At 33.6% G+C, this 12902-nt stretch overlaps 1 protein-coding gene and 1 pseudogene across 1 annotated transcript; both read left to right on the top strand.

Annotated features, from left to right (window-relative positions):
- The first annotated feature begins 5560 nt into the window (after positions 1–5560).
- Positions 5561–7796, top strand: LOC145618109 (putative pentatricopeptide repeat-containing protein At1g77010, mitochondrial pseudogene; annotated as a pseudogene).
- Positions 7797–11604: 3808 nt separating this feature from the next.
- On the top strand, positions 11605–12694 carry LOC145624353 (uncharacterized). Its single transcript, XM_081677369.1, has 3 exons — positions 11605–11892; positions 12005–12129; positions 12208–12694. Exons 1-3 carry the CDS (start codon positions 11734–11736, stop codon positions 12326–12328), a joined length of 405 nt encoding a protein of 134 aa, XP_081533495.1. The 5' UTR covers positions 11605–11733; the 3' UTR covers positions 12329–12694.
- The last annotated feature ends 208 nt before the right edge of the window (positions 12695–12902 follow it).

The raw sequence follows: 12902 nt of genomic DNA, 5'->3' as shown, positions 1-12902 counted from the left end.
GACTTGTATTATACTCGCTACGGAGTATTTAAGGAGAAGTGTCTTACGGGATTGATTAAAACCTTACACGGAACAACCCGGCCCAACTTAGCGGACTAGGTCCTTGTTGTGGGGACTAGGGAGGTATTTGACCACCCAAAGAAATACTGATGAGGGTAGTTCAGTGATGCAGTAGAATGATGTGTTTCTTCTTATAAAATGGGGCTTTTACCTTTCCTATTGTAGTGATAATTGGACCACCTCTTTCTTTCTGGCTTCTCTTGCCCAAAACAATGTAACAGTGAAATGTTAGTCCTTTGGTTTGTGCATGACAGTCAATAGAGAGAGAAAAGGAAGGAAGATTAGGAGATATAGACAAAAATAGTTTAGGTACTTGTTAATCATATCATAAATGTGTGTTTTGTGAAAAGAATAGGGTACTTTGGAAAGAGGGAAAAGTAACCCATGAGTAATGACAAAGGATGAAGAAAAGAGTGTACTTCTTGAAATTGTACTTAGTAAATGATTTTATATTGTATTAATGATTTGTTTACTCTTTTGAGGGAACATTGTTTATACTTGTAATGTGGTATTAATTTTGAATGATGATTGATTGTACTAATGCAATTGTAATCTCTAATTTTGCTTCTTCTATGGAGTACCTTAGAAGAAGACACATCATATATAGGTGAAAGAAGCTCAGAGTTTTGCAAGAAAGTGGACTCTCCATTTTCCCATCTGCCCAAAATGTTCTTTTATGCTTCTAAACTACTCCATATGTCCTCGAAAATGCACTTCCGAAAACATACAGAGTACTTCGTACTATATGTATTAACTCTCGAGAATTATAATTACCTTCAATCTATACCGTCTTAACCTCTTAGGTTGTAAATGTTATGTAGGAAATCTAGTACTTCATTTTAAGCAATTTATACAACGAGTCAAATATAGCACTACAACACAGCAAAAATTCACCTTCACTCTATGGTTAAAAATTATTCACACAAATGACAAATAAAACTTCGTCACAAGGGCAGACCAAAACTATACAGGATCTCCTTGCTTGTCATGAGTAAGGTTGGACCATGCCATAAATCCTAGGCCTCTTTTATTGTTGTAGCCTTCTCCTTTTAGCATGGCCTATATCCTCTTTCCCTACTCTAGCACATTGTCATATGACTCATATCTAGGGGTGAACAAACCGGGAACCCGGTCAAAATTTTAGGATCCGGACCTGGAATTGGTTAGGACCGGGCCCTAAAATTTGGAGCTAGTACACCCAGGTCCTAAAATTTAAGAATTGGAATTGGTTCCACGAGGTATCGGTTCCGGATCCGGTACCCACTTATATACATAAACATTAAAATATAATACAAATCATAATATTAATTATTTTTATTTTACTAATTAGTTACATTCAACTTGTTTTTATGTTTTATTTCAAATATATTTAGTTTAATATATGTTGGGTTATTGTCAACTGGTTTCGGTTCCAAAAAATTGAGAATTGGAATTGGAACCGGTTGCAATCGGGTCCTTAAATTATTACCCAGAATCGGAACCATCGGGTCCAATTCCAATTTCACAATTCTAAGTTTTAATTAGAGGAGTAGATGAGAAACAAAAAATGGTGAGATTGAATGTGGTGGGTGTGATAATATGTTGTAATCTTTTACAGAGTACATGTGAGTGATTATTCTTATTATGAAGCAAATTTAAATGAATAAATTGTAAAAGAAAGTGGGACAAATATTAAGCCAATTAGGGATAAATCGATTGCACAAGTTAGACAATATACATTACCTAGCCTTGACAAATTCCTACTCAATCCTACAATGATGTAGATTCAAGATGTCTACCAATTAGCATGTCCTGCATCAAAATAAATTATTGTGAGACAGTCTTATTTGAAATATCATAATTTTCCACCACGGGTGCGATTAGTTATAAAAGTATTACAAGTAATGCATAAAATATGAATTGTGAGTTGCAGCATATGGGCACATATGACTATGAGTTGCATACTTACATTTTGTACATTACCCAACTCAGTTCATTTGCATAGTCTAGAGAAAGTAATGCAAAATACAGTGCTAGAGAGACGTAGGTGACATGTTCAACAAATACTTGTACAGTTAACTGTGTATAGATTCGTGTACCAAGTTTTTAGGGCTTACCGGTGTATATGTTCTCTTGGACATTTTGACAAACACCTTTAGAGCATGATGTTTTGGTGAATTCTGTGGAATTTAGAAAATTGGGAAGCAGTGATTTGGTGAATTTGGATGGAATTTGATTGGCAATTTTTTATGGCTTCAATGTTTACTCTCTGCTTAAGGTGGTTGATGATTTCATTGCAAATGCTGAAATTTTCAGTTCACACTTGTGCACCTACTAATCTCGAGTCACGAATAATTCTCTTTGGCATTTTGCCTTGTTGATTCTCAATAAAATTTCTAATAAAATATTGAGATCAATCATGATATTTTGAAAATTTAATAGCCTATCAAGGATTGAACTTAGGGCCTGTTTTCTTTGACCGAACTCAGCTGAACTGAACTAAACTGAATATTTTATAAGAGAAGGAAATTAGGAGCTGAACGAAACTGAACTGAATTTCAACGTAAGAGAACAAACTCTTAATTAAAAGAAATTGCTTCAATTGCCTCTATTTGTTTGCTTTATAGGTTAGACTAGTTTTGTGCCCGTGCGATGCCCGGGTTGTTTATTGAATTTTAAGATATATTTTTAATCAATATGTCAAAATTTAAAACATATTATTGATACAAAATTAGTTAGAAATTGATGTGTTTTTGTGAGAATTTAAACTTGTAGACATGTAATGACTAATAATAATAATAATAATATTGGTGAAAAAAATTTTCTTGACCTGTAACCTGAAATAATGACCCTGCCTAAAATGACTGGTAACCCGACCTGATTTACAGGTCTACACACAGTAATAAAATTATATTAGACTGTGAAGTATATTATTTTAATTGATTAGAATATATTATAAACAATGGATGTGATACATTTTGAACCAATTCTTTCGCTCCAGAAAAATATTATGATACAAAAAATAAATTATATGATAATTTATGAGAGTTATAATCTAATTATTTTTTCAATAAAATTATAATTCAATTTGTACTTTATTAAAAAATAAAATTCTATGATAAAAATATTGGTACTTTATCAAAAATAAAACTCTAAATTAACAATTTTATCCTAAAATTCTATCTAAATTTGATTGAAATAAAAACTCTAAATTAACAATTTTATCCTAAAATTCTATCTAAATTTGATTGAAATAAAATTCTAAACTAACTTTTTTATCCTACAAATTGAGTTCTATATAACTCTATCCTACGTGGCACGACACTTGGCGAAAAGTTGGAACGCCAAGTGTCACTGTCTCGTTGCCTGGCTAAAAGTTTAGCTTTATATATTAGTTACTAGTTTTGTGCCCGTGCGATGCCCGGGTTGTTTATTGAATTTTAAGATAATTTTTCATCTATATGCCAAATTTTAAAACATAAGAAGTTAGGAATTGATGTGCTTTTGTGATGATTTAAACTATATAGTAGGCATGTAATGACTAATAATAATAACATTGGTGAAAAACATTTCTTGACCCGTAACGTGTAATAATGACCCTGTCCGGAATGACTCGTAACCCGACCCGATTGACAGGTCTACACACAGTAATAAAATTATATTAGATTGTAAAGTATGTTGTTTTAATTGATTAGAATATATTATAAATAATGGATGTGGTGCATTTTGAGCTAATTCCTTTGCTCCAAAAAAATACTATGATACAAAAAATAAATTTATATGATAATTTAGGAGTGTTACAATTTTTTTTTAATAAAATTATAATTTAATTTGTACATATGAAATATTGGTACTTTATCGAAAATAAAACTATAAATTAACAATTTTATCTTAAAATTCTATCCAAATTTGATTGAAAATAGAATTCTAAATTAATTTTTTTTATCTTACAAATTGAATTCTATATAACTCTATCCTACGTGGCACGACACTTGGCGAAAAGTTGGAACGCCAAGTGTCGCTATCTCGTCGCCTGGCTAAAAGTTTAGCTTTATATATTAGTTATATGATATGATATGATATGATGTGTTTAGGGCCTGTTTTGATTTACTAAAATGAGTTGAACTGAATTGTTTATGAGCGAAAGAAATTAGGAACTAAACTGAAATTAAATCGAAGAGAACGTAAAATTTACCATCCAACACTATTAAAGGTCTTGTTCTATTCAACTTATTTTCAGTTCAGTTTCTAATTTCCTTCTCTCATAAAATATCCCGTTCATTTCATTTAAGCTTATTTCAATAAATCCGTAATGCCCTTACTCCCTCCGTGTTTTAATAAAGGCCTGTTCTCTTCAGCTTATTTTCAGTTCAGCTTCAATAAGTTCAGTTCAGTTCCTAATTTCATTCTCTCATAAAATATTCATTTCAGTTCAGCTCAGCTCAGCTCAGCTCCAATCAATTCAGTTCAATCAGTTTAACACTTTGATCACACATGCATGTCGAGCCACAATTTTTACCATTTATGTATCTACTTATATGCTAGTAAAATCATAGAAGAATTATTAATTAAAGTATACAATATGACGAATCTAACAAAGTATTATACAATAACATTTTTTTTTTAATATTTATCTTTTGAAAAGGTAAGATAAATTAAAACATTAGGAAGCCCTCCTCACAAGGGAATTCCTAATATAATATTTTTATTTAAGTATTAGTATATTAATCAAGTAATAATCACTTTATAAATAGTAAAAAAAAAAATCTAAGTGTAACACTTATTAAAACACGGAGAGAGTAGACATAATTCAATCTTGTATTTTGAACATCATCCTTCAAAATTTGAACCAGCTAAACTAGTTAGTATTTACGAGAACAAAGTTTAATACTTTAATGTATTAACTAGACTAGGCTCGTGCGATGCTCGATTTTTAACATTATTTTACGATTTTAACATTATTTTACAATTTTAACAATATTTTTAGTTTATTTGTGTGCAATATGTACGTAGTACAAATAATTGAAGCAAATTATAATAAAATTGATAAATTAATAAAGAGTGGAAACTCCAATACATATAATCTGTGTAAAATACACGGAGTAGGAAAAAAAAAGATAATGTTTATAATAAACTAAATTAGTACGAGAAAATTGCATAATTAGTCTAATTAAATTTAATATCTTTAGGAAAATGTATAAAAATTTACAATTTTTAAAATTTTACTTATGTTAAAAAAAATATTTTTAAATTTTTATTTATGTTAAAAAAAAAAAAGATTAATGTCATTATTAGTTTTGGCTGAAACTTTTAATATGAGAGGTCGTCATTTGGAAAATAATGACAGCGATAATTATTTTACTTATATTTATAGAAGTTTAGTGAATTAGTGGTGTGCATAGTCAAAATAACTTAATCATGGGCTTTTTATATGGAAGATCGATACAAATCATGCTCATGGCCCGGTGACACGGTATGTGGACTTGCACGGCCCAGTTCGTGCGGTCGTGCCTAGCTCTTAACGATATTATGATTTTTTTCTATACTGTAAATGAAGAGAAGAACTTGTTGAAAATGGGCGCCAAATAATCGAACAAGCTTTTTCCCTGTTATCAACTCTCAACAATCTGACAGAGTTAAGAGAAAGAGGGTGGAAGAAAGAGAGAGAATTTTTCTGGGTGTTTAGTTTTGATGCTTAATCATGGACTATGACCTGCGCTATTATACACAGCTGTTACAGTCCTACAATGGCCGCCAAAACTCCATTAATCAAGTTAAGCAGATTCATCTCCTCTTCCTCAAAAGGGGTATTCTTAATTCCGTTTTAAGTATCGGAAATCGTCTTATTCAGGTTTATGCAAATTGTGGTATTATGAGGGATGCATCTAAGGTGTTCGATGAAATGCCCCAAAGAAACTGCTTCTCATGGAACACCCTTATTGAGGGATTTATGAAGTCAGGGAACATAAATAAGTCATTAGAGGTTTTCAATTCTATGCCTTTTAGGGATGATTTTTCATGGAATGTTGTTATTTCTGGGTGTGTGAAATCGGGCAATTTGGGTTTAGCTAGGATGGTGTTTAATGAGATGCCTAGAAAGAATGGTATTGCTTGGAATTCGATGCTTCATGGGTATGCTCGTCGTGGGTGTCTTACAGAAGCTTTGAGGTTGTTTAAAGATATGAACTTTGATGGTGCTGAATCAGGGAAGAGAGATCCTTTTGTATTGGCAACAATGGTTGGTGCTTGTACTGATATGATGGCTCTTGGTTGTGGGAAGCAAATTCATGCTAGGATCATTATTGATGGAGTGGAATTCGATACGGTTTTAGGAAGCTCTATTGTTAATTTGTATAGCAAGTGTGGTGAATTAGACAATGCTAAACATGTCTTTAAGTTGACAAAAGAAGCTGATGACTTTTCACTTTCTGCTTTGATTACAGGATATGCAAATGTGGGTAAAATGGATGATGCTAGAAGAACTTTTGACAGTATAGCTAATCCTTGTGTCGTGGTTTGGAATTCGTTGATTTCTGGTTATGTTGCTAATGATCAACCTATAGAGGCCTTGGCTTTATTTAACATGATGAGGAATAAGGACTATAAGCCAGACTGCTCTACTTTTGCTTATGTTTTGAATGCTTGCTCGATTATTGGTGGTGCTCATGAATATGGTAGACAATTACACAATCATGCTTGCAAAGTTGGGGTCTCTACGGATGTTGTTGTTGCTTGTTCCCTTATTGATATGTATTCCAAGTGCGGAAATCCAAGTAATGCTTGTAAATTCTTTGATGAGCTTGATTTTCATGATACTGTCCTTCTTAATTCTATGATCAATGTCTATTGTAACTGTGGAAGATTGCAAGATGCCAAGCAGATCTTTGACAGTATGCACGATAAATCCTTGATCTCTTGGAATTCAATGTTAGCAGCTTTTAGTCAGAATAGTTGTCCCCTTTCAGCTTTAGATCTTTTCTATAAGATGAATGCGCTTGAAATTCCAATGGACAAATACAGTTTTGCAAGTGTGATCAGCTCCTGTGCTAACATCAGTTCACTTAGATTTGGTGAGCAGGTTTTTGCAAGAGCTGTTGTTGTTGGCTTAGAAGCTGACTTGATTGTCTGTACCTCACTCATTGATTTCTATTGTAAGTGTGGTTTCATTAACTTGGGTCGGAAATTATTTGATGAAATGGTCAAATTTGATGAAGCTTCTTGGAATTCAATGTTAACGGGGTATGCTACAAATGGTCAAGGAATGGAAGTTTTAGACTTGTTTGCTTCCATGAGACATGCTGGAGTTCAGCCAAATGTTGTTACTTTTACAGTACTTCTATCTGCTTGCAGTCACTGTGGATTTATTGAGGAAGCCAGGAAGTGGTTTTATATGATGAAATCTGAATATAACATAGAACCTGAATATGAGCATTACTCATGCATGGTTGATCTATTGGCTCGAGCCGGTTGTCTTGAAGAGGCAACAGCTCTAATTAGACAAATGCCATTTAAGTCAGATGCTAGTATGCTGTCTTCGATTCTGAGAGGGTGTGTGGCCCATGGTAACAAGAATCTGGGCAGAGAGGTTGCAGAGCTGATGATTCATCTTGATCCTGAAAATTCAAGTGCTTATGTGCAACTATCTGGAATATTTGCTACTTCAGGTGACTGGGATGGATCGACAGAAGTTAGAAATATAATGAGGACTAGATGCACTGAAAAGATTCCCGGTATTAGTTGGTGATGTGCCTGTATAAAGTCATATGTAAGTGTTTTCAACTGCCTCTAATGACCCCTTAATTGAGAAACAACTTAGTTACTGACTAGTTTCACAGACATCTTAGAGCTTTGGACGAATATCTATGTTTTACAGGAATCTAGAATATTTGATTGTTAGAATTAGTGAACTATAAATTGACGTAACTTAGCTGCAGCAGTGGCAGGTATACTATGCTGGAAGCCTGTGTATGCCTCACTGAAATAATTTACAGAGTAATGGATAAATTTTTGCTGCTGTCATTCTCTGCACATATGATGATTCTTTTTTGAGAGTATGTGTATGCAAATAAACATGAAGGTGAACAAACATCACGATTGGCTAGTGGCCTTCTTGTTCATCTCATCGTTTTTTTTACTTCTGTGGATATATATGGATACACTAATGAATTTCATAGATTCATACAGGTTTCGACAAGATGAGGTGAACTTTGGAGAGAAATGATTTGGCTAGAACAAACACAGTAGCCTTGAGGAAAGCTCCAAGCTGTAACATCATCTTCAGCTGGTTGTGATGATGATTTCATAATGCGCTGTGGCTGGAACCGGCTTTAATTCATATTAATTGCTTCTCTCAGTTTGAGAAATTTAATCCAATTGAGGTAATTGCCTTCTTTTTCTTCCTCTAATTTTTCATTTTATCTTGGTTAAATGTTCGAGTTTCTTAAGTGCCTTGATGAAACATGAACAGAAATTCTATACTGTGTTCTGCTATCATGAGTAGCTAAAGTCACTGGGATGTCATTTAAAAAAAATGGGAATGTAATATGAACACACAATCTTTCATAAGGTCCCCCCCCCCCCCCCTCTTTTTTTTTTTTTTTTTTTTTTGTGTGTGTGTGTTTTTGGCAACGATCTTTTAGAGACAGTCAGTGTTGTGTATCCGTGATTGATTGTTGCTTTCTGAGATTGCTATTCCTCGATGGTTACTTCAATTTTCATGATTTAATTTTTCCCTAGAAGAATTATCTTTGTTCGTTTTGGAACTTTTAAGAAATACGAAGTATATGTAGTGCATAGAGTTTATCTATGCAACAATGCAACTTAATATGGTATAAAGAAAAACAGCAGAAACTCTAGACACCTTCAGATATTTTAAACTTAGAATATTACACGAGTAATGGTCCATTGTGCATAAGTCTGGTCTCCACTCCTTCACCCATCTTTGGAGTTGCGAACAGTTAGAGGTTGATGCCCTGAACTTTACCATGATCTCATAAAAGTGTGCTTGTTGTAGGAAGTTCTTTGTACTTGGAGACTTGGAGAGCTTGTAGTTTCTCTGAATCATTCTGGCACTACTTGTTGGTCTGGTGGATTAGTAACAGCCAAGGTAACTACTATTGTTATTGTCACTGAACTATAAGAAAAGAAGATTCATGTCTTGATTTCGCAAATGCGTCTACTGCGATTGCAGTTACAGTATGATGGGGTTTGCTACTCCTCCCTTAACCTGCTTTTATGAATGTACAAATCATCTAGTAGCTCTTTTGGGTCTGGTGACAAGATGAATTGAGAATGCTGGTCATTTTGTGTTGCACTCCTTCACATTTTGTCTAAGATTTTCAGTTCACTGTTAAAGACACTTAGATAGGCTTAACTACAATTTCCTCTTCTTCACCTTAAATATTTTAGACTTGCTGCTTATCAGCTTATTGGTGATTAAAAAACAAAGAAATCTAGCCCTAACCTATTTTATCAGCATCTTTGACTACCCATATTATCATCTTGTGTCTTGTGACTCAAAGAAGTCTCGTTTTTGTTCCTTATTACTAGATGGTCTTGGCCTGGTGGCCTCTTGGGTGACATGACCTTACCCAATTTATGGATGAGACACACACCAAGTCACCCCTCAATCAAAATAACAAATCTCCCTCACTAATATAAAAAGTCCCTCAACAATAAGTCATCCTTTTATCGACATAAAAAAGTCGATCTTACGTGATATAATAAGTCACCCTTCAGCCATAACAAGGCACCCCAGACTAGTACATGCGAGACTGGTCTCAAATAAGCTTTTGTGCTATACTAAATAATGCATTACTGTATAAGCGTCTTGTGTCAAAAAAAAAAAAAAAAAAAAGGAAAAAAAAACCTATGTAAGAGTTTGATGAGGCCAAATTTGACCTTCTGAAAGAATTTCTATCTTAGTTTTATACACATATAGTCTTTATAATTGGTTCCTGTAAAATATTTGACTTATTCTATACAAATATAGTCCTGAATAAGCATGATAAGGAAATCTAACATAAAGTAATTGTAGATTTTGTTAATGATAAGGATTGGATGGTTGACGTAGTTATAATAAATGAGATTGAATGAAAATATGCCACACATTGAAGATGATTCCTTTGTCAATTGTCAAATCTGCTGCTGTACTATTACACATCATCATCCTACTGATGACACTGATTAGATTTAACGGTAACTCACTGACTGAAGTATCACGCTCTCAAATATCATGATCCCAATACCTCCCCTTCTCCCAGTCAAACTAAAACAGAAAAAGAGAGAATTTCACCATTTTTGCTCTAAAATCCCTGATACCTCTTCTTGTCAATTATCTTGTGATGTTAGGTTCAATTATAATTTGCCATATATCAATTTCAAATAATGTTATTTTTCTATGTGTCTAGTTTTTATAGGGATAATATGTCATAAGTTGACGATTTTAGTAACTATATTAATCATATTATCTTATTATTTCTATTATCAGTAATTTTAAACACCTAAAATTAGAGCATACTGAGACTAGAAATCAATACGGAGTATCTTACAATCAAAAACCTTTCCCTTGTCATGGTCCCCACACTAATCTGATTTTTAGGGGAAGAAACAAAACCATTAATTGGCTGTTTCAAATAAATAGATACCAGAATTCCCTTGTTTACCTTAACATATTGGTATTAAATCTGATTGTTGTTTCATGAACCCCCACACATACCTTATCGTACTAAGCTACTGATTTATTAACACGTTGTAGCTAAAATATTTCCAGGATCATTCACTTATGAATCTGATTATCAATATAAGACGATTGACTTTTCATAACTAACGTGATGCCAATTTGCTTAAGGGGGAGATTTCCATTCAATTATTGATGATAAGCTATGTTTAATATATGTCAAGTTGTTCCAGCTTCATCTTGTAATTAGTAGGTGAACTTAATATTTAATTTTACTCTTTTTCCATTATTTTACAACACTATGATCAGTTTAATATAAGAGATTAGTTGAATCTGTGCACATCCGGTGTTCCCTGCCAGGCACGTGCATGACATGCGCGATATGCACCAATGGGAACATCGTTTATTTAGGTACTCCTAATTCCATGTAGTATTTTTCCCTCTCCTTTGACTTTGCTTGTGGTGGATGTTCATTTGGTGGTGGTTGTGACGGTGATTGTGGGTTTCTGTTTTTTTGTTTATATAGGTATTCTATCTCATACTAGAGTTAGGGATGTGTCCAAAAGTTGACATGAATAGAATATACAGATCAGATAAGATAAACTGTAAAGCTACCAGCAGTACATCTTATTTCAAACATATTTGAGAGGAGCTTAGGCCAATTGATTGAAGACAATATGTGGCTTCTCCAACTAATGAAATGACTTCGTCTGCACAAACAGCAACAGTTAGAAGATAAGCTATGTGGGGCCCTCTTACTCTACATAATGGACTATGATTAGACATTATATTAATGATTCCTTCATCATAATGCATTCTTAATATAAGATTATACCTTATATTAAATTAGTTTAAGAATTGCATTTGCCTCAACTTAGAACTTCTAATGTTCCTTGTTTTCTAATATAAAAGACCCCACTTCTGAGTTACATTCTTATACTTCCATTTCTGCTGCTTCTCCCTCTACTGTTTCATCTTGCTGTTGTGCTTCTCTTTTCTGATCTAGTAAAGAATCAATGGCAGCCATAAATGGCTCCTTTTCACCCCATATTGTAATTCACCAATCTGCTTCTTCTCTCAAACAGCCTGTTTTTGGAATGGTGAGGCTTAGGAAATCTCTGCGTCCTGTCAAGAGAGCAACCAAGCTTCAAATTAGATCCTCCGTAAAAGATCAGGTTCGATTTGCATTTCTTTCTCCTTTTGCTTCTTTCTCATTTATCCTTTCACTACTTGATCCGTTGTTTATAGCATATAATGATTTGATACATTATTTGACGGGTACTACAGGTTTTTGAAGACCATTCAACGGGTATAATTTGCTATAAAGATGACAGAGGGGAGATTATATGCGAAGGGTTAGATGAGGGTCCTCGTATACATTTGCAGTATCCTCCAACACTTGTACCAGTAAGGTGAGTTCATCTTTCTTAGCAATCTGTGGAAATTTCAAGTTTGCGTTATCATCTTATCTGACGGATGAAACTATACAGGGATGATGACGGTATCCTAGATCGTCTTCAGCAGAGATGGCTTCAGATTATGGATGGAGAAACTGCAAACTCTAGCGACCTGCTTAAAAAGTCTTGCAATGGATTCAATACGCTGCATTGAAAAAATGCAAAACAACACTAAATAATCACTGTATAAATGTTTTCTTAATTAAGACCTGTTAGTTTTCTCTCTTTTACTTTGCGACATAAAAATAGACCTTATGTTAAGCTGAAAGGACTTGGTCATGTAATTCCTACTTTTACAGGATGTAAATGAAGACTCCTACACCATGTAATTCAATATATATGATCATTAAAATGGATCATTGTTTCAATAACATTTTCAGATCAGAAATCATTCAGACATCTCCAGCTCTAATCTTCAACAGGGTCTATACTAAATACATTTATATTTTACACCAGAAGATGGAATATAACTTCTGTATGTCTTTGTTTCTAATTTAGGAATAATATATGGTAAAATTAACTAAACAGAACTTTCCTCAGGGTCAAACCAAGGATTTGAAGAAGATTGAGCATCTTTGACAGTTGAGGAAGGGATGAATCAGTCTTCTTTGCCATTTCAGAGCTTTATAACAAGCTGTAGTTCCTGCATGTGTATACTTAGTACAAGCCTCCCTAATTGCTACCACTCTACCTTAGAAAGTAGAAAGTTCTGATTGCGGAACAGGTTG

This window comes from Chenopodium album, chromosome 3, assembly GCF_948465745.1.
Source record: "Chenopodium album chromosome 3, dcCheAlbu1.1, whole genome shotgun sequence".
NCBI lineage: Eukaryota > Viridiplantae > Streptophyta > Magnoliopsida > Caryophyllales > Amaranthaceae > Chenopodium > Chenopodium album.
Note: the sequence above shows the minus strand (reverse complement) of the source record. Positions and strands in the feature narration are given on the sequence as shown.

Coding starts and splice junctions, on each gene's coding strand:
- LOC145624353 (XM_081677369.1), top strand. CDS start 11,734: ATGGCAGCCATAAATGGCTCCTTTTCACCCCATATTGTAATTCACCAA. Junction 11,893..12,004: donor GATCCTCCGTAAAAGATCAG/GTTCGATTTGCA, acceptor CGGGTACTACAG/GTTTTTGAAGACCATTCAAC. Junction 12,130..12,207: donor CCAACACTTGTACCAGTAAG/GTGAGTTCATCT, acceptor GAAACTATACAG/GGATGATGACGGTATCCTAG.